At 39.7% G+C, this 27,057-nt stretch overlaps 1 protein-coding gene across 2 annotated transcripts in view; it reads right to left on the reverse strand.

The window, feature by feature from the left end:
- Window positions 1–225: 225 nt before the first annotated feature.
- Window positions 226–27,057, reverse strand: part of LOC138743436 (uncharacterized protein KIAA0232-like) — a 67,108-nt gene continuing 40,276 nt past the window's right edge. For both annotated transcript variants that reach the window (XM_069898825.1, XM_069898826.1), the window contains exons 3-5: window positions 26,940–27,030; window positions 3,473–3,540; window positions 226–2,868 (exon numbers count right to left, since the gene is read on the reverse strand). In XM_069898825.1, the coding sequence (XP_069754926.1) occupies window positions 2,779–2,868; window positions 3,473–3,540; window positions 26,940–27,030 (249 nt within the window). In that variant the 3' untranslated portion in view covers window positions 226–2,778. The remainder of the gene's footprint in view (window positions 2,869–3,472; window positions 3,541–26,939; window positions 27,031–27,057) is intronic.

Genomic DNA, 27,057 nt, shown 5'->3' on the forward strand with positions numbered 1-27,057 from the left:
GAGTAAGTTATTCAATTATTGATTAACACATGGGAGCATTGAATATTTTTTAGCCATATACAATTAGAAGTGGAAAGTACTGTGAAATTTACTTGAGCCAATAACGATCACATGACAAATACCTACTAAAATCAACTAATGAAGTTTTGTTCATAAAACAATTTTCTAAACATAGTTAACACTGATTTTATTTTGTTATGCAAAATGTTTGACAATGAAACAGTATCCAGTAAAAATGTATTTAATCAAAAATCCAGAGTACAATAGCACATCCTTTGAAGATATAAAATCAAACACAGATATTGTATGTGCATAATTATTATAATGGATGATGCAGGTTTTGACTATGTTCTGTGGCACAAATTACAAAACTAAATTCAGAAAATAACTTTTGGCAAAAAGTTCTTGAGTCAGCATTCAAAAGCAGCTCCAAGTTGAGGAATTTTCTGTATGATGCTATAAGTAACTTTATGAAGACTGTCACTATATACTTGTGCTGCTTTCCTTAGCTAAGAAAATACAGGATCAGTTTGAGATGTTCAAAAACATTCTGCCATTATTCAAGAGCATCTATCTAACAACCTTTAGCTATAGTTCTGCATATAATTGCACTGGTGCACAATTAGCAAATGCAGATTTCTTGATTTTCCCCCCCCCCCCCCCCCACCTTCAGATAAAATGCAAGATCTGTTAAGATTTCACTCAATAGAGATCTTTAAAAGAAAACTTGCACCCAGATGTCTTGGTAACCAATTTAATCAGAAAATTCGTCAGTGATGGAACCTAATTAAATAGAAATGCAAATTAGTCAACTTTCACCGTGTCATTTTGTAAAGTACTCAAGTACATTGTTAACTACTAGTTCTTTTTAAAACATCTGAAAACTTCAACTACCACTTAATCTTAGCACAGCCCCAATGTGTAAATAAATAACAGCTGGCAAAATTACAGTAAAATACTGATGAGTATAAATTTGCTCTAACTAGACAGGTTCTTTATTCAGTCCTGGCATTATGCTGAATTATCTGACCTCAGTGTGGTGGGGCAGTGTAGATGCTCCAAATGGATTCAGGACCTCAGATTTGGATTACAGCAGGGAGGGGAAATATGTCACCTCACTACATACTTTCTGAGACTAGAAAGTGGATGTAGGTTGGGGCACCAATGGATTCTGGTGCAAAGTCCTTTGTGGTCAGAAAGCCCAATAACATCACCGAGACTGGTAAAGTTCTTCATGAACAAGTGTGAAGTGATAAAAAGCTCGAGAATGGGAAACCAAACCCCTCCCTCCCCCCCAACCCCGTTTCCCACAACAGCAATTACATGCGTTTATTTGTATAAAGTATTTATGAAAAATTTAAAAAAATAAAAAGGCACTAAGAAACTGTCACTGAATATGGTTCAATGAAAAAGCAAACTTTAACATGAACCATACAAAATTACTAGTTTATATGTGCATGAAAATGGTCCTTGGGCATGAAGCTATAAGCCTACATTTTCTTCCTTGATGGAAGACAAATAAGCACCATAAAAAGGATATTAAGGAAAACTAGTATGAGCACTTGTTTTAGGGCAATCACATACTATGTCAGGTTAACAAATTACAATAACTGAAATATTTGATTTAAGTAGGAAGATATAGCATGTCTATTGGCTATAACTACATGCCAAATAACTTGAGCAGTTTAACATTCTGCTATAAAACGTACTGGCAATTCACAATGTGGCTAATTTGCCAAATTGTGCACAATGGGCATGGGTTTCTGGTATCTATTTATGCAATTGCCAATTCTTCTCATTTAATGTCAAAGTCAGGATGCGCGAAACTTCTAAGTCCAATTTAATTTAGATTTGTGGATTAATTAAGTACAACTACAATAAAACATGTGACAACATTATCAAGTATATTTATCCATATGCTAATCAGCTACTGAACAAAGTATAAAAATATATTACTCAAATATAACCTAGATGAAAATGAAAAGTGACATAACATACCTAAAAATGCTAATTCAATGTAAATTTTTTGGTATTTTACATTTTAGAACCAGCAAATTGTTAAAATAATAGCTTTTCATTAATTCACCCTTTAGTACTAAAAATGAATAAAATGATGCTGTTTTTTGCAAGGTTTGAAAATATTCATAAATCATAATCTCAACAAATACTTACAGATGTCTATTACACAACTACAACTCTTGTAATGCAATAAGAATTGTCACACATTCTGTGGGTTTATTTTAAATATATATTCAAAGCATCCGGTGGTACAACTTAAGTGAAGATATCGGATAACTAACAATTAATGTAGTTAAATTCCTGGACCATAGAATTACTACAAACACCCATGCCATGAAGCATCACTAATTGTGTCAAGCAATTTAAACTTTTAAGGTTTTTTTTTCCATTGACACTAATAAATAAATCATATTTTTCCAGAACATCATCAAGAAATTTCATTAAGCTGACACTGATTTTTATAAATTGTAGTATATTTTCTACTGAAACCTGTTTGAATAAAGCTAGACCCACCAAACAATCACATACTTTGTGCAGTAAAGCGATCCTGGTTAATTTTTCCATTCTGTGATGGGTATCACACTATTCAGAGCTGCATCATTTACAGATTATAAGAAACCATAATAATCCTGAACAATGCAAGAAGTTTCTTTGCTGTGAATAAGCAGTCCCCTTTAATGGAAGCGGTTCTTTCTGGTGGGGGAAAAAGATAAACCAAATTTATAACTTAAAACAATCAGGGTTTCTTCTAATGTAGCCCTAAGTTTTACAATCCTTAACACATCTTCCGAGGTTTTGATTTGTTTTCGGATCCTCTGGGCTAACGTCTGTTTCATTGCACATTGTCAGCTGGAAGAAAATAAAAATCAGTAAATGTTCTAGTGGCATTTCCAACAATAGTAGCAGTTACAATTTCTCAATCTATATGTTTTAAACATGATAGCAGAAGTAAAAGCTTTAGAAGGCAAAGACCTTGGATCATACAGCATGAGAGATTGTTACTTAGCTCAAGTAATGAACTGATTTCACAAGAGAACTTCATATTTTGATCAAATCCACACATGCAAACAAATGAGAGACTGTTTCCTTGTATTTCACATTTTAAAACAGCAGAAATCTAGTTTTCTCTCAAATGAGATGTAAGCAATGGCCGTTATATTAATTGGGAAGTGTCGTTTTTTTCAATGCCAGGTACATGAAATTGAAGTGGAAAGGAACTGCAGAAATTTCTGTATTCAACTGGTTTGCTATTCTAGATAAGAACTTTGCAATTTCTATATCACATGCATTGAACAACATTATTCCTGTTCAACTCAGTTCAGAGAATTAAGCAAGGAAATCGGTTTTTGAAATGTGCCTGTCATTGCATGCCCAGAAGATGTCGACCCAGAGTGAGGCATGCATTTTGAGTACAGAATATAAAACCAGTAAACTTTCAAATGTCTTTGCTTACCATTTGTTCTTTACATGAGGAGTTGTCATCTATGGAGGTTGAAGTAATACTGGAAGTTCTGCAGCAACCTGAATTGAAAGAAAACAGGTACCTCTCTCATTCTCAAGCATTCTCCTTCCTGCAGAAACTGACATTTGCTGATTGTTCCCTTGCCCAAGACTAATGTAGAAGAAACAAGTTTCTGATATGAAACTACACTGCCAATATAGTTAAGCCCCTGGTATCCAGTATCTATGGGTATCGGTAGGTGCCAGTTGCCTGAGACTTTTACAATAGCTAACCAATACACCCGCACTAATAAACAGTTTAAAAGACAAAAATACTCTGCACTGAACAAACTTCTTACATGAATATATAAACCTTAAAGCATTTTATTTTCAGTCACAGACTTTGAAAATATTTAACCATTGGTGCATCTGCAGGTACCTCCCGCTCCATGGAGCCAACTGAAAGACGAACAATAGCATTATAGATTATTAACACCAACCATCCCACCCCCCCACCAGGTTTATACATCAATTCTCTGACTGGGGAAACTCTTACTAAGCAGGGCTAAGGAGACACTTTGAGAGTCATCCCAATGGTGAACAGCATCAACCAGCATTTTACCCTGGGTGATGTCATTGCTGTTTCATACCTTATTCAAACTGCTGCAATGAGCAAAGGATGATCGAGGCACCACATTGCCTGAAATATTTACTCCTATCTTCAACAAAGGTTTATGTATTACTTCAGAGAACATTTACTTTTGTAATTTTAAACTCATTTTTTAACCTTTTATATTTTTTATTTTCCTCAATTTTATTTTTGCCAGTTGTTTGAATTCTGGATACCAGGGGTTTTGTTTCAAGATTGAGAATTGAAAGATCTGTTTACCCTGAATCTCATCTGGATACCAGAAGCTGCCAGCCTTGCCCAATCAGATCTTTCCCCAATTAACAGGAGCAACTTAACAATTTCCCTGCTAAAACCAAACAATTTGATTTTTTTTAAAAACTGAATAATAAATGGATATGTCTAACACAGCAACAGATCAAAGTACAATTATTCACAATACCTTCAGAGGTAGATATGGACTACGAAATGATGAATTAAAAAAATTAAGCTTATCACAGTTGGTAATGGTACATTCAGAGTTAGAAAATGCAATTTCAGACATCTGATTCATAATCCAGACAGATAGGTGCACTAATTAGGGAGTGTGCCTTAATTTTTTTCTGAATTGCAAAGTTTGTTTATAGTTCTTTTGTATACATCTCTTTTGAGTATTTTTTTGCACTATTGGTAAGTATAAATTCAGCTTGGCCTGCAGGTTGTATATAATGTCATGTATACACTCTGACAATAAATCTGAACTTGGATCCTTTTTAGTAAGAAGTTGAACTATGGTTATATTTTAGATAAAACTGATCCTTCTACAACATTTGAAGAGTGGTTGGAGTTTCCCAGGGGCATGGCCAATATTTTCCAACCCAATAACACCATAAATAATTATTTATCTGATTTGGTCTTTCTGGAGCTTGATGCATTAAAAATGCCTATTACATTAGTTTTATGCTGCAATTGCGATTACACCCAAATAACACTGAAAGTGACTTCAGTTACACAACTAGAAGGATTGTGATCTTGAAAAAAAGATGCAGAGATTTAACAAAATAAAATCAAAGATGAAGAACTTCAATTATGTGGGAGGCTCTGAGTTTATTGTTTTTTTAAATAATTTTTTTTATTTTTCACACTATGAACCATATCAACCAAAATACATACAAACATTTCCCTCTTAAATATACACAGTGGCATTTTCTCCCCTTTTTCCCCCCCTACCCTCCCTCCCCCCTCCAAAACCAATAAACATTCAACATGTACAATACAATAAAACCATTAAATAAACAAGAAAAATGTGTCATCTACTTTACACACTGAATCTAGTCATGTTGTCTTCTTATAATTTTAAGGGATGGAGGTCCGAGGCAAGCCCTCTGTGTTATGTTCCATTTACGGTTCCCAAATTTGTTCAAATAATGTGACTTTATTTTTTAAATTATGTTATTTTTTTTCCAATGGAATACATTTATTCATTTCCATATACCATTGCTGTACTCTCAGGCTCTCTTCTGATTTCCAAGTTGACATTATACATTTTTTTGCTACAGCTAAGGGTATCATAATAAATCTTTTTTGCACTTCATTCAGTTTGAGGCCTAATTCCTTACTACTTGTATTACTTAGGAGAAAGATCTCTGGATTTTTAATGTTATTTTTTGTGATTTTATTTAATATCTAATTTAAATCTTCCCAAAACTTTTTCACTTTCTCCCATGCCCAAATTGCATGTACTGTTGTTCCCATTTCCTTCTTACAGCGAAAACATCTATCTGATAATGTTGGATCCCATTTATTTAACTTTTGGTGCATGATATATAACCTGTGTAACCAATTATACTGTATCATGCGTAACCTTGTGTTTATTATATTCTTCATAGTTCCAGAACATAACTTTTCCCATGTTTCATTTTTTATCTTTGTTTAAATCCTTTTCTCGCTTTTATAGCTTATTTCATCATTTTCCTTATCTTGCAGCTTGATGTACATGTTCGTTATAAATCTTTTAATTATTGTGTCTGTAATCACATATTCAAAGCTGCTTCCTTCTGGTAATCTCAGTCTGTTTTCCAATTTATCCTTTAAATAAACTTTCAGTTGATGATATGCAAACATTATACCATGAGTTATTCCATATTTGTATGTCAATTGTTCAAATGTTAATAAATTATTTCCGAAAAAACAATTTTCTATTCTTTTAATTCCTTTTCTCTCCCATTCTCTAAAGGAAAGGTTATCTATAGTAAAAGGAATTAGCTGATTTTGCATCAATAATAATTTTGGAATTTGGTAATTTGTTTGTTTTTCCTTTCTACGTGAATCTTCTTCCATATATTTTATCTAGCTCTATCTTAATCCAGTCTGGTTTTTCCCTTGTCTGATAAAAATCTGATAAATACCTAATAATTTTTAAAGTTTGGTAACTGCAAACCACCTTGGTTGTACCTCTCTGTTAATTTATCTAACGCTATCCTCTATTTTCCCCCCCTTTCTACAAAAATTTCCTTATTATTCTCTTTGGTTCTTTAAAGAATTTCTCTGGTAAAGGAATTGGTAATGATTGAAATAAGTATTTTATCCTTGGGAAGACATTCATTTTAATGCAATTTACCCTCCCAATCAACGTTAGTGGTAATTCTTTCCAATGTTCTAAGTCTTCCTGCAATTTCTTTATTAGTGGCTGATAATTTAATTTGTACAAGTGGCTTAAATTATTATCTAACCTAATACCTAGGTATTGGATTGCTTGTGTTTGCCATTTAAATGGTGATTCTTTTTTAAATTCTCTATAATCTGCATTACTCATTGGCATCACTTCACTTTTATTTGCATTGATCTTGTACCCCGATATTTCTCCAAACTCCAATTTCTTATGTAGTTCTTTTATTGATATTTCTGGTTCTATTAAGTATACTATGATGTTATCTGCAAATAAACTGATTTTATACTCCTTCTCCTTTATTTTTATCCCTTTTATTTTATTTTCTGTTCTTATCAGTTCTGTCAATGGTTCTATTGCTAAAGTGAACAGTGATGGAGATAATGGACATCCCTGCCTAGTTGACCTACTTAATTTAAATTGGTTCGATACATATCCATTTACTGTTACCTTCGCCAATGGTCCATTATATAATGCTTTAATCCAATTAATATATTCGTCTGGTAGATTAAATCTCTGTAATACTTTGAATAAATAATTCCATTCTACCTTGTCAAAGGCTTTTTCTGCGTCTAAAGCAACAGCCACTGTTGGCATCTTATTTCCTTGAACTGCATGAATTAAATTAATATATTTACAGACATTAACCACTGATTGTCTTTTTTTAATAAATCCAGTTTGATCTTTTTTTACTATTCTTGGTACACAATCGGCTTGCTAATAATTTTGCTATTTATCTTATAATCTGAATTAAGTAGAGATAATGGCTTATATGATGCTGGTGTTAGTGGATCCTTCCCTGTCTTTAGTATTACTGTAATTATTGCTGTCTTACATGAATCTGGCAAGTTTTTTCTATCTGGTTCATTACTTCCAGGAGAGGAGGAATTAATAACTCTTTAAATGTTTTATAGAATTCTATTGGGAATCCATCCTCTCCAGGTGTTTTATTGTTCGGCAGCTTTTTTTAATATATCGTGTACTTCCTCTATTTCAAATGGTTTTATCAGTTTGTTTTGTTCCACTTCTTGCAATTTCGGCAGTTCAATTTTAGCTAAAAACTCCTATTTTATCATCTTTCCCCTCATTCTCAGTTTGGTATAATTGTTCATAAAATTCCTTAAAGTTCTCATTAATCTCCATTGGATTATATGTAATTTGTTTGTCTTTTTTCCTTGATGCCAATACAGTTCTTTTAGCTTGTTCTGTTTTAAGTTGCCAGGCTAATATTTTGTGTGTGTGTTTTTTTTTTGTCCTAGTTCATAATACTTTTGCTTTATTTTCATTATGTTCTTCACCACCTTATACGTTTGTAATGTTTCATTTTTTTTGTCTGTCAATTCTTTTTGTTATATCATCCCTTTTCGTTAGTTCCTTTTCTGTACTGTAAGGTAAAACATCATGAGATGGGAATGTGTAGGGAGTTACCCTGTACAGGGCAGTAACAAGAAGGGGAGGTGTCCTTGTACTCCTGTTAGGTAAAACATCATGAGATGGGACCGGAGAAGGAGTCACCCAGTACTAAGGAGTAACAGAATGCATCCTTGTACTTACAAGATAAGAGAGACATTGATGGATTGAGAGGCAGGAAGCTAGCAGGGAAAGGATAGCAACAGTTTTAGTCATTGGACAAGTAATGATATGATGATGTTCTAAGCATGTATCCAAGGGTATAAAAAATCACCATTTTGCTGATAACGGCAGAATGCATTCTCCGACTAACTTTGTTGGTCGCAAGTGTTACAATCCGGTAATAAAGAACAAAGAACCCTGATTTCGACTCAGCCTGGTGTTTGTCTCACTCATTCATGAACAAAGCAGACCTAACAATTTGGTGACCCCGACGTGATGGGTGAGTGAACACTGGACGACGGTTTCTGTTTTTTCTGACAATCATCTCAGCCGGCTGATAAAAAGGTCCAGAGAAGCCTGTTTTAACAAAATTCTCTTTTTTTTAAAAATCTTTATGATTGTCAGTAAGAACTGGAGATCGGACAAATTAGACGACCACAATTGAAGGTCGCATGCCAGGATTGTAACACGTAAGTGATTACAGACAAGATAAAAGTCCTTAAGGTGTTTGAATGACATTTATTAAGTGCTTCGCAAGAAACTACTAGAGTTTAAAAGTCTTTATTGTGTCGTTGCAAAGTCCAATAGAGTGAGAAGGTGGTCTATAAACAATTGAGGACCTGAGTTTTCTGCCCTAAACTGGTTATTAAGAGGAGAAATCTCCCACGTGAAGGTTAGGCTTTGAAAGAAAACAAAGGTTCAGGCTTATTGGCCTCAATTGTATCTGAGAGACTGACTTATAAATGTCCGGTAGGTATGATAATGTCTGTACACTTGAGAAGTTAAGAATTTATTTCCCCAATTCGCCGTGGTGGAATACCACAGCAGACACTAGAGACCTTGAGACAACAAAAAAAGTACTCAGGGACGCCTGCCTGGTGAACAAGAACGACGACAGAAGGCTGCGACAGCTGTGTCCGGATCAGGTAGGAGATATTAATGAAAAAGTTGACAAACTCCTAAGAGACACCCAGTTTATTCGAAATACTTTTGATAAGTTAAATGAGGGTATTCCCAACATCACCAAGGAGATAAAGTTACGTAAATTCATAGATTGGTACAGGGAAACAGGACAAAAGTATAGCCCAAATATTTGGTTTTCTAGTTGTAATTTAACTTTCAGACCCCTTTGGGAAAACAGAGAGTGGAAAGCGAGCAATCAGAGTATACAGGACAGTCTGAAGTCAATTGGAGGACAAGACTTAGAGACTGTTCTTTTAAAAGATATTAGTCATCCAGCTTGCAAGGAGACATTTTTAAAAGCAATTTTCGTTGACATAGATCCCCTAAACGGACAAAAACCTAAATTAAAACAGGCATTAGAAAGCGGTCCCGCAGCTATGGCTGTACAGTTGCCTGCTAAGACTTTTGACCAAGTTATTAAGGAAATTAATCAGGAATTAGAGGAGCGAAATACCAGTAATGCGGCATTGGAAAAACAAAAAATGCTCCGAAAATGTGTAGACCGCTGGAGGAAGAGGGGTTGGTTACCCGGGGGCACTGAGATGTTCCTGACAGGTGAGGGAAACAAAAATTTTAAAACGTAGAGGCTTAGATAAGCTGGAAGAAACAAAACACAGAAGGGAAAGGAAAAGTGCCTGTTTCCAGTTTCCAGCCACGAAGTGTCCGGGTTTGCTCTCTCCCTCCCTCCTTTCACCCTGCCCCCTCTCTCTTCTCTCCCCCCCTCTCTCTTCTCTCCCCCTCTCTCTCTTCTCCCCCCCCTCCTCTCTCACCCACTCCCCCTCCCAATCCCAATCTGTGGCGGTGCTGCCCTGAAATCCCCAGGTTGGGCAGGGCAGAGAAATACAATTTGGTTTTAATTTTGTGCCCACAATTCCAGCTCCGCATCAAATGGGATCCTGTTTTATCCTCTCTCCCTCCCTTTTTCCCGCACCCCCACCATTGCGGGATCAGGGCAGACATTGTGGGCTGACGTGTAGCTCACTCGAGCTGGGAGGGAAGGTAGGAGTGATAGTTCCCAGTGGTGGGAGACCCAATCTGATCCAGACCAGTGATCACAGGATGAGAACCTTTTAAAACCTTTGAAACGAAAGTGTTAATCTGAAGACTTTTCTCCCAGTGGGGCCAGTGCAAGGCATTTTCTCTCTCTATCTCTTGTGCTCTGTGTATCTGCCTCTCTATCTCTTTCTCTCTCTCTCTCTCTCTCTCTCTCTCTCCTCTCTCTCTCTCTCTCTCTCTCTGGCACCCCAGATGGGATACTGGAGTCACGTCCCTTATATCCAGATATTGAGACACTGGGGTGTGACAAGAACCTCGGGAATAGGGACACATCAGACGAGGTACAGGCCCCTTTAATAAAAATAGAAGGGGGAGTAATAGATGTAGAGACCCCTCTGGAGTCCAAGAAAATAGAAAAGGAGTTAGAGATACAGAAATGGAACATGAAAAAGGTTCAGGATAACATTAAAAACTTAAACAGAGATATTAATGTGCTGGGGCAGATCAGTGAGGATCAAAAAGATTTAATGGTAGGTGTATTGAAGGAAGTGGAAAAGATAACTACAACACTGTCAGGAGAAATTAAAGCTGAAGGAATGGTAATAGGAGTAAAGGACGAAAAGTGTAGTACAGATGAGGAAACGAGATACGATCCACCATGGGAGGAAAGTAGAAGGAAAAGACTCGGGAGGGAGAAAAATAGACATGCCTACCTGGACATAGTTAGAACAAAAGAGAAAGATGTGAAACAACTAAACTATGGCCGAAAAGATTATCTTAGAGATGAACGTGACCAATATACCTTTGACCCTGAGACATTGGAAACTGATAGGGACAGTGACAGTGACAAAGAAGAGTCAGAACAAGGTGGGATAAATAAATGCATTACAAGAGTAAAGAAGGAGCAGAAATCCCCAAAATTGAGATATCAATGCCCATTACTGATCACGGGACGGGGAACTCAAAAATATGTACCCTGGTCACGAATGGACTTAGAGAGTTTAATGAAAAAACTACCTCCGTTGAGTAATGGGGCTAGTCCATGGATTTCTTGTTTTGAGCGAGAAACCTGCCAAGAACAATTAGCACTCGCAGATGTCAGAACTATCATGATAAAATTAAAGGCAGAAGGGGCCCTGAAGCAAATAGAGAAAATTGTAAGAAGCAGTAAATTGGGGGATGAAATAGAATTTAACCCACTTCGGAATAAATTTTGGGAAGCACTTAGAGAAACATTTCCTACACCCTATAGTTTGGATGCCTTGGTAACCCTTCAACTAAAGGAAGGAGAGACTGCACACGAGTATTTCACTCGAGCATGGGACTTATGGGAAACAGGGACTGGAGAAAGACCCGACCACAGCCCCTTAGGAAGGGCTCACTTTCGTAATGGGATAATAAACGGACTACCTGCTACGGTTCAAGCAAAATTAAGGGACATTGTGGGATTAGAGACAATGTCAGAGGATTTGTGGAAAAGACACCTGACACATGCAATCAAACGACATCGTCAATCAGAGCATGCTAAGTCAGAAAGTGCGTCCCAGAAGGAGGTGGACAAGACAACCGATAAATTGGTGAGAGCCATAGAACATATAGGGGTTAAATTAGCGGCCCAACAGATAGTCCCACAGGTCATGGGGCCAGTGATAAATCCGGGACCCCAAGTAAGAAATGGTTGGGAAAGACAGCTAGGTACAATGTATAGAGGGGAACATGCATTTTGCTGGTACTGCCAAAATCCTGGACACTACCAGCGGAACTGTCCGGAGGCTGGGAGAGCAAGGGGAAAAAGATTACCCTCTATTAGAGGCTATCGGGGAAGAGGAGGAAACTTAAGAGGACAAGCAAGGGGTAGGGATGGACACATTGATGGGCCCCAGAGAATCGGGGGGTGGCAGAGTGATCAACAAGTCCAGGCACCTCAGTGTAATGACTATATTGAGGAAAGTGCTGAATTTGATTATTGAAGGTGCCCAGGAGAATCAAAAATCACGCCTCCCTGGGAGCCACCAAAAATTTGGGGGACGGTAAATGGAGAAAAAATTGAATTTATGGTTGACACAGGGGCAGCAGTTACGACAGTGATTAAAAAACCCCCAGGGAGCACATTTTCGGGCAAAACATTATCTACAATAGGATTCTCTGGGATAAGGGAAACACAGCCCTATACAGATAACATCGACATGACATTTGGACGACAAAGGGTTAAAACGCCTGTCCTGGTTGTGCCAAGTTGCCCCATTAATTTATTAGCAAGGGACATTCTTACCAAACTAGGAATAACCATACAATGTTCTGAGAAGGGCCTTCGGTTAACATACCCAGGGGATACAATAAGAAGGGGAGGACAGTTTATAGTAATGACCCCATCTAACGCTTCAGAAGACTCTGTGGAGGTTAGTATTTTCTGGAGTCGGCTACTGTATGATGAACCAGGCCCAGGGCTGATTAAACAGTTTTTTGAGTGGAGGGCCAGTATTCCTCGGTATGGGGATTACCATTATCCACTAGATCCTATGCATGTTACATTAAACTACACCATCCACCCGGACCAGGAATATGAGGAGAGGTGGGACTCTCTAAAAGAAGGGAAGACAGAAACGATACATTGTCCATTTATCTTTGTAGGTAAGGAGGGAATAGCTGCTATGGTTGTCATGACAGAAGAACAAATGGAGTGGTTCTGCTTAGGAGTAGAAAGTGTGCCTCATGTGACCTTGGGTATTGCCAAAGATCATCACGCTCGACAGCTGGGTCCGATGGTAAAGGAAGCGATAGGGTGTGAATACAGGCAGACAGAAATCCCGGGATATTCCACCTCGGAGGGAGGAAAATTTGTCAGACTGAATATTGAAGCATGGGACCAGGTAGTGAATGAGAAAGTAGAAAGAGACCGAGCCATAGAAGGAGAAAATATTGATCACAGAGACTCAGACAAATATCTTTCTAATCTGAGTCCACATATATGGACAACGGGGCCCTATGATGTGGGAGTAATAAAAGGAGAGGTATTTCTAGAATTGGCCAACCCCGGGCAGAAACCAATATGGAGAAAACAATACCGCTTGTCGCCCAGTCAGGAGGAGGGTATTAAAGGAACGATAGAAGGGTTAATGGAGTCAGGGGTTTTAAGGGCGGCACCTGACAGTATGTGGAACACGCCCATCATGCCTGTTCCCAAACAGGGTAGAAAAGACTGGAGGATGGTACACGACCTCCGGGAGATTAACTTGGCTACCAAGACTATCGGGAGACCAGTCCCAGACCCATATGTAGCACTTAGGGCTCTGAGTCCGGAGCACGAATACTATACTGTCATTGATCTGGCAAACGCATTCTTCTGCTTGAAATTAGCTGAGGAATGCCAAGACTGGTTCACTTTCACTTACCAAGCACATCGGTACACATACACTAGATTACCTCAGGGTTATAAGGACAGTCCAGGACTGTTCAATCAGGCCCTTAGCGAAATCCTAATGAAATTAAAGCTCCCGGAAGATGTTACACTGATTCAGTATGTAGACGACCTACTATTAGCAGGGAAAACGCCACATGGGTGCCTGACAGGGCAGCCAAACAGGTTACTGGTTATCATGAACATATACAGGGGATGATTTTGAGGTCCCATAACAAAAAAAATGAATCTGAAACTAAGGAGACTTGTAGCAGATTGAATGACTACACAGATGAGTTTTGTGGAGGAAGAGTGCTGTACAACTGGCTCCCCGCTAACTGGGATGGTCGGTGTGCTCTAGTAACCCTTAATGCGCCAGTGCTGATTGTCAAAATGCAGGAGGGAGACGAGGATTCCCTAGAATTGCGCCACACAGAGAGTTGGCTGTGGAGAAAAAGGAGGAGTGTTGGACTCTTGGGGCCGGGAGGAAGGAACCCTGATGGGGTATGGATTGATGCCATTGGCCAAGCCCGGAATATTCCGGACGAATTTAAATTAGCCGATGAGATTGCAGCTGGGTTTGAAAGCTTTCCTGTTTTTAGTGCAATTTTTCCCATCACTGTAAATAAAAATGTTAATAGGATCAACCTTATTCACTATAATGTCCAGCGCCTTGCAAATTTGACCAGGGACGTTGTTGAGGCAATACATCAACAACTGTCAGAAACTTCCCTTATGACACTTCAGAATAGGATAGCGATTGATATGGTCCTGGCAGAGAAAGGTGGAGTGTGTGCTATGTTTGGAGATCTATGCTGCACTTCTATCTCTAATAACACAGGGCCAGATGGATCACTCACTAAGGGGTTAACGAAACTTAGGGCATTGGCGAAAGAATTAAAAGCCCAGTCTGGAGTCTCCAATCCTGTTTTATCCTGATTACAGGGAGTGTTTGGGAGATGGAGCACATTGTTAGGACAACTTTTGCTGGGTTTGTTCATTTCTGTATCAATTTTTATCACTTGTGGCTGTTGTTGTATTCCATGCATTCGACGAGGACCATAGAGAAAGCCTTTGCTGACCGTGATGAACTGCCTCCGAAATATCAAGCTGTGCAGGCTGTGGAGCAAGACTATCTCACATTACAGGAGGCGGAGAAAGTTGCTGAGATCGATCTGGAGTCTGAAGGGGAATGTGATGGGAAGGAGGGATTGTGAATTAGATTGTTACACATATAATTTTAACCTTGCTTGTAACCTAAATATTATAACATTGATTGTAACACAAACATTATTAATCAGATTGTAGAACAAGTATTATGAATTAGATTGTAGACCATATGTTAACTTGGGAATTTACTAATGTACGGGGGGTTAGCTAGTTTTTTGCTTGGGGGCAAATGGGATGAAACTTGTAAACGGGCAATGGGATCGGGGTGACGGATGGGGGGTGTACGCAAAGGAGGGTTGGGGGAGCCCTCGCCCACCAGCCGAACTACCCTGTGAACAGAACCCGTATAGAGCTTGGCAATAATAGGCGAACTAATGTAACGCGGTGGTAGCATAGTCAGGGCGAGATTGTCCTCTAAAGAGGACAAAGGAGGGATTGTAAGGTAAAACATCATGAGATGGGAATGTGTAGGGAGTTACCCTGTTCAGGGCAGTAACAAGAAGGGGAGGTGTCCTTGTACTCCTGTTAGGTAAAACATCATGAGATGGGACCGGAGAAGGAGTCACCCAGTACTAAGGAGTAACAGAATGCATCCTTGTACTTACAAGATAAGAGAGACATTGATGGATTGAGAGGCAGGAAGCTAGCAGGGAAAGGATAGCAACAGTTTTAGTCATTGGACAAGTAATGATATGATGATGTTCTAAGCATGTATCCAAGGGTATAAAAAAATCACCATTTTGCTGATAACTGCAGAATGCATTCTCCGACTAACTTTGTTGGTCGCAAGTGTTACAATCCGGTAATAAAGAACAAAGAACCCTGATTTCGACTCAGCCTGGTGTTTGTCTCACTCATTCATGAACAAAGCAGACCTAACAGTACTATCTCCCTTTTCAACTGTTCTATTTCCCGATTGTAGTCCTTTTTCATCTTAGTTACAAAACTTATTATCTGCCCTCGAATGAAAGCTTTCATTGGATCCCATAATATAAATTTGTCTTTCACTGATTCCGTATTTATTTCAAAGTACGTTTTAATTTGGCGTTCAATAAACTCTCTAAATTCCTTCCTTTCAAGTAGCATAGAGTTTAACCTCCATCTATATGTTCTTGGTTGGATGTCCTCCAGTTCTATTGCTAATAACAGGGGTGAATGATCAGATAGCAATCTAGCTTTATATTCAGTTTTCCTAACTCTCACTTGAATATGGCTGACAACAAAAACATACCAATCCTTGAGTATGTTTTATGCCTACTCGAATAATATGAGTATTCCTTCTCTCTTGGGTGCTGCCTCCTCCATATATCCATAAGTTTCATTTCCTGCATTGATTTAACCATAAATTTGGCCACTTTATTCTTTTTGCTAGGTCTTTTGTCCAGTTTTATCCAACATTGGATCCAAATTAAGGTTAAAATCCCCTCCTATCAATATATTCCTTTGCGTATCTACAATCTTCAAAAAAATATCTTGCATAAACTTTTGATCCTCTTCATCAGGTGCATATATATTGAGGAAATTCCAAAATTCTGAATATATCTGACACTTTATCATTACATACCTCCCTGCTGGATCTATTATTTACTCCTCTATTTTGATTAGTACATTTTTATTAATTAATATAGCGACACCGCAAGCTTTTGAATTATATGTTGCTGCCGCTACGTGCCCTACCCAGTCTCTCTTTAATTTATTATGTTCCACTTCAGTTAGATGCGTTTCCTGCACAAATGCTATGTCTATTTTTTTCTTTTTTTCATTAAATTTAATTGCCTCTTCTGTTTAATTTGGTTTTGTATTCTATTAATATTTATAGTCATGTAATTCAATATGGCCATCTCATATCCTGTTTACACCCCATTTTCGCTTCCTCACCACCACTTTTTCATCTCAGTTTTCCCTTTTTAAACTCAATGTATGAATGTATGACATTCAATTTAAAACACAAAATACTTCAACAACTCCCACATCCAATATTCCCTTAGCCCCAAATGCCCCCCACCCCTCTTTGAGTTGCCCCTTATTCCTTGCCGGGCAACCACAACTCCCCTCTCCATTTAGATTGCAAAACCGCTCGCAGGCATCAACTGATTTTGCAGTGACAGTTATTTTCTCCCATCCAACCTCCCCCAGAATACTTTTTTACACATATAACAAAGTTCACCTTTTTTTTCCTTTGCATCCTTTCTTCCCTTCTCTAGTTCTTACATATACATTATTTTTTACATCTTTATATATATTTTATCACTGTTCTTCATTCTTGTTAGAACTCTTCATCTCTCCTTCTGTCCTGCAGGCATTCTGCAAATTCTCGTGCTCCCTCCGGATCCGAGAACAGTCTGTTTTGCTCCCCAGGGATAAATATTTTAAGCACAGCTGGATGTCTTAACATAAATTTATAACCTTTTTTTCCATAGGATTGATTTTGCTGTATTAAACTCCTTCCTCTTTAAGAGTTCAAAACTTATGTCTGAGTAAAAAAAATATTTTTTGATCCTTGTATTCCAATGGTTTATTATCTTCTCCAATTTTATTCCTTGCCTGCTCCAGTATATTTTCTCGTTGCATATCTCAAAAAATTTTTCTAAAACGGATCTTGGTTTTTGATGTGTCTGTGGTTTCGGAGCTAGTTTCTGTGTGTCCTTTCTATTTCCATTCCTTCCTGCATTTCTGTCATTCCTAGGACCTTTGGGATTCATTCTTTTATAAATTCCTTCATATCTGTGCCGCCTTCATCTTTTAGGCACACTATTTTGATGTTGTTTCACCTACTATAATTTTCCAACAATTCAATTTTCTGAGCTAACAACTCTTGTGACTAACTTTTTTTATTACTTTCTTCCAATTTTCTTCTTAAGTCGTTCACTTCCATTTCTACAGCCGTTTCTCGTTCTTCCACATTTTCTAATCTTTTTCCTATTTCTGTCATGACCAGCTCTAATCTTTATCTTCTGTACTTTTCATTTTTCTTTTAATTTCTCTAAATTCTAATGTCAACCATTCTTTTAATGCTCTCATTTGTTTTTGAAAAAAAAAAACTTTATCTATATTCTGTCCATCTGTTTTACCTTCTATTTCTCTGTGCAGACCTTGGTCGTCGTCTTCTTCTCTTCCTTTTATCTGTGTCTCTTCTGACTTTCCTGATGGGTTGCTTGTCTCACTTTGCTGGGCTTCTTCTGGGCTACTCATCTGTTGGGCCTCCTGCTGCTGCTGCTCTTTCCTTTCACTCCTTTTCCTGTCACTTTCCTCTTCTTCCAGCTGAGGGCCCTGGTGTCGGGCATCCCTCAGCTGGTCACTTTGTGTTTGCCCGCTCCTCAGCTGAGCCCCCCTCCCGTCAGTGTGAGGAGTCGCGCAGGCACAGTTGTGCACTTTTGTTTGGCACAGAGAGCCATTTTTGCAGTTCAGCGGTCGGGGGTGGTATCAGGACTCTGCGGGGCCGATACCACCCCTCTTTTCCATGACGGCTCCCTGTTTTTTTCATGCAGGTAAGGCCTTCTCCTTTCACTTCCGGCGTCTTCTTTTTTCCCTGGGTGCCATTTTCTTTCTTTTCTCTACAACTTTATCTTTGCTATATTTTGTATTTCTTGAACTTTGTATTTTCTTCAATTTATTTCTGCTTTTCTGGAGAGGGCTGGTATTCCCCTACCGGCCACTACTCCATCACGTGACTCCCCCTGAGTTTATTGTTAGATCAGTGGTTCATAACTTTTTTCTACTCACATACCACTTTAAGTAATTCCCATGCCATCAGTGCTCTGTGATTAGTAAGGGATTGCTTAAGGTGGTCTGTGAGTGGGAAGGGAAGGCTGAGAACCACTGCTCTAGACCCAATTGTTACTAAAATATTTTGCTTGAGAAAAATTGTCATTGGTCCATTTTCTTTTGAGTTGTGAAACTGTGCACTTAATTCTCTCTGAAAAAGTAATTGTAATCTACAATTATGATATAGCAGCATAATGATTAAATTCTAAAAATCAGAATTTTAACATTAATTTCAAACTTAATTATCAGTAATGTTGACCATTAAAGCCTTTTTGTATTCTGTGATGCCTTTCAATGAAGAAAATCTTAATAATATCACCAAATCTGGACATTACTCCAGACTAATTTAGAACTATTGTTTTAAATTTTAGCAATGTCAGAGAAGGGTTTGAATAAATTTTAATTTAAAAAAAGTTTCCTTGAGCATTATTGTGCTTTGATATTCTATTACAGAGCTGAAATAAAACCTAAAATAACTATTTATTCCCTGTGCAAGAATTTTTAAAAATTACATCTTTTCCCCCCAAAGTAAATCAAAATGCTTTTATTTTGTTTCAACTTTAAGAACATTAAATGGTGTTCGAGGTTGCAGCAAAGTTCTAAAATACACAGTTTTTAAATGGAGAATGGTTCTGACATGTGGCAACAGTTCTTGTATTGGAATTATACATTATAATAACCAAAATATATTAGTTGGTAAGTAATGAATTTGCAGTTTACCCATCAACGGTGTTGTGTTGAAAATTTACAGAAAATGAGCAAGCTGCCAAGTTATGCAGGTAGCATGATTCGTGCAAAGCTGTTACAGAGCCAGCGATCAGAACAGGAGTTTGGATGTTTTTCCCTAGGGGCTCTGGCTTCCTCCCACTCTTCAAAATGTTCTAGGGGTGTAGGTCAATTGGGTGTAATTGGGCGGAAAGGGCCTGTTACTGTTCTGTAGAACGATAGAACATTACAGCACAGAAATAGGCCCCTTTGGTCCTAGTCTGTGCTGAACCATTTTTCTGTCTAGTCCCATTGACCTGCACCCAGTCCATTGCCCTCCATAGTTCCCATCCATGTTAAAATTGAGCCCACATTCTCCATCTCAGCTGGCAGCTCATTCCACAGTCCCACCACTCTGAGCCAAGTTCCCCCTCATGTTCCCACTAAACCCTTTATCCTTAACCCATGTCCTCAGGTTTGTATCTCTCCTACGCTCAGTGAAAAAAGCCTACCTATATTTACTGTTTATCCCCCCTCAATTTTAAATACCTCTAAAATATCCCCTCATTCTTCTATGTTCCAGGGAATAATGTCCTAACCTGTTTAACCTTTCCCTGTAACTCAGTTCTTGAACTCTAGGCAACAACTGAGTAAATCTTCTCTGCACTCTTTCAATCTTATTGATATCTTTCCAGTAGTAGGTGACCAAAACTGCACACAATACTCCAAATTTGGCTTGCCAATGTCTTGTACCATAACATCCTATTCTCAATACAGGTGCATAATCTTTCATCTGAAATACTGTAAACTGAAATTTTTTCCATGGTTGTCTTCTGCAAACCAAAGCTCATGTTTTGCGCCAAACATGACCCAATCCGACCCATGCTCAACTAGCGCTTGAATATTCCGAGTTGGTAATTAGTGGAACTCTAGAGAATCCTTATTTTATAGATGCCAGCAGAAAAACAGAGTCCTGATAGATTATTGAAATTACATCCAGTATTTCATGACCAGATTAAAAAACCTAAGGAATTGGAATTTGCAAGACCCTTATTGGAGGATCTATGGAACAAGATTCTTAAACTGGTGAATATGTGCCTGACATTCATTAATCCAATTCAAAGTGGTATATCATGTTCACGTCCAAAGATAAGATGGCTTGTATCTTTTCTAACATTAACCCTACTTGTGACAGATGCAAATCAGATAATGTTACATTGACACACATTTTTTGGTCTTGTCCATCCTTAGAAATCTATTGGAAAGAAATTTTTAACATCTTTTCAACTGTATTTCAGGTGGAGATATGACCCAATCCAATAATTGCTCTTTTTGGGGTTAATGAACCAGATATATAGGGACTTTTTCTGTATCTGCACAATGGGTGTGACCTTCTCTAAATTGTTGGCTAGAAGAGCTATCCTATTCAAATGGATTCTAGACATCCAACAGCGTTTCAATGGTTCTCTCATGTCCTGTTTAAGTTCAGAAAAAAATGAGCTATCATGTATTTGATTCATCTGTGAAATTTGAAGATATGTGGCGAACTTTTAGGTCTTATTTTCATTTGATGTAAATGTTTTTAATGTACCCACTCTTCCAGATAAGATATAGTCTTACCTTTGTTTTTTGATTTATGGTATGAATTAAAAGCTACAAAATATATAACCCTCAATATAAGCTGCTTGGATGTTTTTTGGTGAGTGGAGGGGAGAACAGAGTGTATACTGTTAGAAGTGTGTGTAAGGTAAAACATCATGAAATGGGAATGTGTAAGGAGTTACCCTGTGCAGGGCTGTAACAAGATGTGAATGCATCCTTGTACTTACAAGATAAGAGAGACATTGATGGATTGAGAGGCAGGAAGCTAGCAGGGAAAGGATAGCAACAGTTTTAGTCATTGGACAAGTAATGATATGATGATGTTCTAAGCACGTATCCAAGGGTATAAAAAAATCACCATTTTGCTGATAACGGCAGAATGCATTCTCCAACTAACATTGTTAGTTGCAAGTGTTACAATCCGGTAATAAAGAACAAAGAACCCTGATTTCGACTCAGTCTGGTGTTTGTCTCACTCATTCATGAACAAAGCAGACCTAACAGTGTGCATGTGTGTATATATACACATGATATTGTATTTTCAGTTTTGTTCCCTTTTCATTGAAAAGGAAAGAGTCCATTGCCTCAGATTTACCATATACGAGTACCCAATTCGTCAGACAGCCCAATCGCCCCCTCCCTGTCCAAACATCCTTCTAAAAGGGTCTTTGTTTTGCGCCCCCGTCTAGTGCCACTGCCACCTCCCCATGTCCAGCGCTGCCATTGCATCCCCCAGTTTAGTGACCCTTCTAGTTGGAGCATGTCTTTGTTTTGCACGAATCTGAAATCAGCGCAATTATTTAATGTACTGCCCTTCTATTATTTGAAAAAGTCCAAATTTTGTTGTGTCTGGTCTCAATGGTTTTTGGATAAAAGATTCTGTACCTATACTTTGAATTATGAAGGTCAATATGCCAAAAGCTCTCTTGACAAATATATTTACCTGTGAATCCACTTTCAGAGAAGTGTGTAACTGTATTCCCAGATCCTTCTGTCCTATTGCACTCCTCAGTGCCCTACCGTTTACCATGTATGTCCTTTCTTTGTTTGTCCTTCCAAAATGCAACAGCTCACACTTATCTGCATTAAATTCCATTGCCATTTTTCCAACTGATCCAGATACCTCTGCAAGCTATGTAAACCCTCCTTGCTGTCCACAACAGCCCTAATCTTTGTGTCATCTACAAACTTGCTGACCCAATTTACCACATTATCATTGATATAGATGACAAACAACAATGGTCCCAGCACTGATCCCTGAGGCACACCACTAGTCACAGGCCTCCAGTCTGAGAAGCAATCATTCATCACTACTCTCTGGCTTCTCCCATTCAGCCATTATTGAATCCACTTTACCATGAATAACTAGTGTCTCAACCTTCCTGACTAACCTCCCTGCGGAATCTTGACAAAAGACTTATTAAAGTCCACATAGAAAACATCCACAGTCTTTCCTTCGTCAACTTTCCTCGTATTTGCCTCAAAAAAACTCATGACCTATCATGCACAAAGCCATGTTGACTATCCCAAATCAGTCCCTGGCTCTCCAAATAATTGTACCTGTATATCCAAGCCTCTTAGAACACCTTCCAATAATTTACCCACTACTGACATCAGGCTTACTGGTTTTGAACAGCAGAACAATCCCCCAATCCTCTGGCACCACACTCATGGCTGAGGATATTTTAACTATTTCTGCCAGTGCCCCTGCAAGTCTCCTTCAAGGTTCAAGGGAATATCTTGTCAGACCCTGGGGATTTATCACCCTAATTTGCTTTAGGACAGCAAGCATCTCTTTCTCTTTAATCTCTATAGGTTCTATGACCTCACTGCTTGTTTTCATTACTTCCCATGACTCTGCCAGATTCCTGAATGAATGCTGATTGGGGGAAAAAAACTCATTTAAGATCTTTCTCATTTCTTTTGGCTCCATACAGAGCTGACCACTCTGATCTTCCCTTACTATCCCTTTTTTCTTAATATACCTGATTTCTTTATTGAGGTTTTTCTTGTTTTTTAAAAAAAAAATCAATCCTTGAGTATCTCATTTGGTCTGCATTGCCTTTACCTGCTATACACCCGTTTTCTACTGAGCTAGATCCCCAAAATCCATCACAAACCAAGGTTTTCTATGCCTGCTAACTTGGCCTTTAATCCTGACAAGAACATACAAATTCTGTACTCTCAAAACATTACCTTTGAAGATCTTCCACTTACCTTGCACGTCCTTACCCAAAAACAACTTAGCCCAATCCACACATTCTCATTTCCTCAAAATTGGCCTTTCTCCAATTTAGAATCTCAACCTGAAGCCCTGACCTATCCTACTCCATAAATAACTTGAAATTAATGGCATTATGATCACTGGACCCAATGTGTTCCTCTATACAAACTTTTCACCTGTCCTGTCTCATCCTGTTAGTAGATTCAGTATTGCACTCTCTCTAGTTGGTATCTCTACTATTTGATTTAGAAAACGTTACTGAACACATTTGACAAATTTCAAACTATCCAGCCCTTTTACAGCATGGAATTTCCAGTCAACATGTGGAAAGTTTAAAATCTCCTACTATCACAAACTTGTGTTTTCTGCAGCTGTCTATCTCTCCAGATTTGCTCCTCCAATTCTTGTAACTATTTGGTGGTCTATAATACAATTCTATGAGTGTGGTTATGCCTCTCCTGTTCCTTAACTCCAACCATATAGCATCAGTAGATGAGCACTCTGGCCTGGTCTGTCTGAGCACAACTGTGATATTTTCCTGGACTAACAATGACACTCCTCCCCCTTTCATCCCCTTTGTCTATAGCAGTGGTTTTCAAACTTTTTTTTCTTTCTACTCACATACCATCATAAGTACAGGTTTTCTTCTTTGGCTTGGCTTCGCGGACGAAGATTTATGGAGGGGGTAAAAAGTCCACGTCAGCTGCAGACTCGTTTGTGGCTGACAAGTCCGATGCGGGACAGGCAGACACGATTGCAGCGGTTGCAGGGGAAAATTGGTTGGTTGGGGATGGGTGTTGGGTTTTTCCTCCTTTGCCTTTTGTCAGTGAGGGAGGCTGTGCGGTCTTCTTCAAAGGAGGTTGCTGCCCGCCAAACTGTGAGGCGCCAAGATGCACGGTTTGAGGCGATATCAGCCCACTGGCGGTGGTCAATGTGGCAGGCACCAAGAGATTTCTTTAGGCAGTCCTTGTACCTTTTCTTTGGTGCACCTCTGTCACGGTGGCCAGTGGAGAGCTCGCCATATAACACGATCTTGGGAAGGCGATGGTCCTCCATTCTGGAGACGTGACCCATCCAGCGCAGCTGGATCTTCAGCAGCGTGGACTCGATGCTGTCGACCTCTGCCATCTCGAGTACTTCGACGTTAGGGATGTAAGCGCTCCAATGGATGTTGAGGATGGAGCGGAGACAACGCTGGTGGAAGCGTTCTAGGAGCCGTAGGTGGTGCCGGTAGAGGACCCATGATTCGGAGCCAAACAGGAGTGTGGGTATGATAACGGCTCTGTATACGCTTATCTTTGTGAGGTTTTTCAGTTGGTTGTTTTTCCAGACTCTTTTGTGTAGTCTTCCAAAGGCGCTATTTGCCTTGGCGAGTCTGTTTCTCTTGTGTCTTGGTGTGAGCTTGCAGGCGCCTCAGATTGAAGAGACTGCCATCCGTGCGGTACCGGATGTAAACAGCGTCTTCATTGTTGGGGTCTTTCATGGCTTGGTTCAGCATCATGCTGAAGAAGATTGAAAAGAGGGTTGGTGCCAGAACACAGCCTTGCTTCACGCCATTGTTAATGGAGAAGGGTTCAGAGAGCTCATTGCTGTATCTGACCCGACCTTGTTGGTTTTCGTGCAGTTGGATAATCATGTTGAGGAACTTTGGGGGACATCCGATGCGCTCTAGTATTTGCCAAAGCCCTTTCCTGCTCACGGTGTCGAAGGCTTTGGTGAGGTCAACAAAGGTGATGTAGAGTCCTTTGTTTTGTTCTCTGCATTTTTCTTGGAGCTGTCTGAGGGCAAAGACCATGTCAGTAGTTCCTCTGTTTGCGCGAAAGCCGCACTGTGATTCTGGGAGAATATTCTCGGCGACACTAGGTATTATTCTATTTAGTAGAATCCTAGCGAACATTTTGCCTGCAATGGAGAGCAATGTGATTCCCCTGTAGTTTGAGCAGTCTGATTTCTCGCCTTTGTTTTTGTACAGGGTGATGATGGTGGCATCACGAAGATCCTGAGGCAGTTTACCTTGGTCCCAACAAAGCTTGAAAAACTCATGCAGTTTGGCATGCAGAGTTTTGCCGCCAGCCTTCCAGACTTCTGGGGGGATTCCATCCATACCTGCTGCTTTGCCACTTTTCAGTTGTTCGATTGCCTTATATGTCTCATCCAGGGTGGGAACCTCATCCAGCTCTAGCCTTAGGGGCTGTTGAGGGAGCTGGAGCAGGGCGGAATCTTGGACTGAGCGGTTGGCACTGAAAAGAGATTGGAAGTGTTCTGACCATCGGTTGAGGATGGAGATCTTGTCGCTGACAAGCGTCACATCACCCTCATCAGTGTCTATGCTCCAACCCTCCAGGTGGAACCAGCAGAAAAGGACAAGTTCTACACCGACCTGCGAAACCTCATCCAACGCACCCCTACAGCCGACAAGGTTGTCATCCTGGGCGACTTCAACGCTCGTGTCGGCAAAGACTCAGAAACCTGGCCAGGAATCCTGGGCAAGCATGGCGTCGGCAAGTGCAATGACAATGGGCGCCTCCTGTTGGAGCTCTGCGCAGAACAGCGGCTTGTCATTACAAACACCCTTTTTCAGCAGAGGGACAGCCTTAAGACCACCTGGATGCATCCCCGATCCAAGCACTGGCACCTCCTGGACTACATCCTGGTGCGAGAAAGTGACAAACGAGATGTGCTCCACACCAGGGTCATGCCTAGCGAATGCCACACTGACCACCGGCTGGTTCGCTGCAAGCTCAACCTTCACTTCAAACCAAAGCCCAGGAACAATAAAGCCCCCAGAAAGAGGTTCAATGTTGGAAACCTGCAGTCAGACGAAGCGAGAGGAAACTTCCAGGCAAACCTCAAAGCAAAGCTCGACGATGCAACCCGCCTCACGGACCCGTCCCCTGAAACCCTCTGGGATCAGTTGAAGACTACCATACTGCAATCCACTGAAGAGGTACTGGGCTTCTCCTCCAGGAAAAACAAGGACTGGTTTGACGAAAACAGCCAGGAAATCCAGGAGCTGCTGGCAAAGAAGCGAGCTGCCCACCAGGCTCACCTTACAAAGCCGTCCTGTCCAGAGAAGAAACAAGCCTTCCATCGCGCATGCAGCCATCTTCAGCGCAAACTCCGGGAGATCCAAAATGAGTGGTGGACTAGCCTCGCCAAACAAACCCAGCTCAGCGCGGACATTGGCGACTTCAGGGGTTTCTACCTTTCTAAAGGCTGTGTACGGCCCCTCACCCCAAGTCCAAAGCCCGCTGCGCAGCTCAGACGGCAAAGTCCTCCTCAGCGACAAGATCTCCATCCTCAACCGATGGTCAGAACACATAAGTACAGGTAATCCTTTACTAATTACAGAGCACCTATGGCATAGGGATTACTTAAAGTGGTAAGTGAGTGGAAAGAAAGAAAAAAAAATTTGAAAACCACTATTTTATAGCATCTAAAGCAAATGGAAGCCTGGAACATTGAGCTGCTCCTCATGGCCACAATATAATAATTCCTTGTGCCAATCCACACTCTAAATTTATGTGCCTTTCCCACAATTCTCCTTGCATTGAAACCGATGCACCTGAGAACATTTCCACCACGTACAACCCATTGATTTTTAAAGTTGCATGCAAAATTCATGTCAACTTTTCCCTCCTCCACTCCTAACTGCCCTCATATTCTGGTTCCCATCCTCTTGCAAATCTAGTTTTAACCCCCCCCCTCCCCCCACAGCAATGCAGCCATAGCAAACCTTCCCACAAGGATATTAGTCCTCCTCCAGTTCAAATGCAAACCTGTATGTGTAATTTTTAAAAAAATTACTGACCTGTATTTTCTGTGGAAAGGTGGCTGTCAAGAACTGGGCAACAGGTTTCTCGGAGACATTTCTTGGATCTTTCTGATTCAGGCAAGGTAACCTAAACAAACATTTCTGTATCACTTGC

Source organism: Narcine bancroftii, chromosome 9 (assembly GCF_036971445.1).
Source record: "Narcine bancroftii isolate sNarBan1 chromosome 9, sNarBan1.hap1, whole genome shotgun sequence".
Taxonomy (NCBI): Eukaryota; Metazoa; Chordata; class Chondrichthyes; order Torpediniformes; family Narcinidae; genus Narcine; species Narcine bancroftii.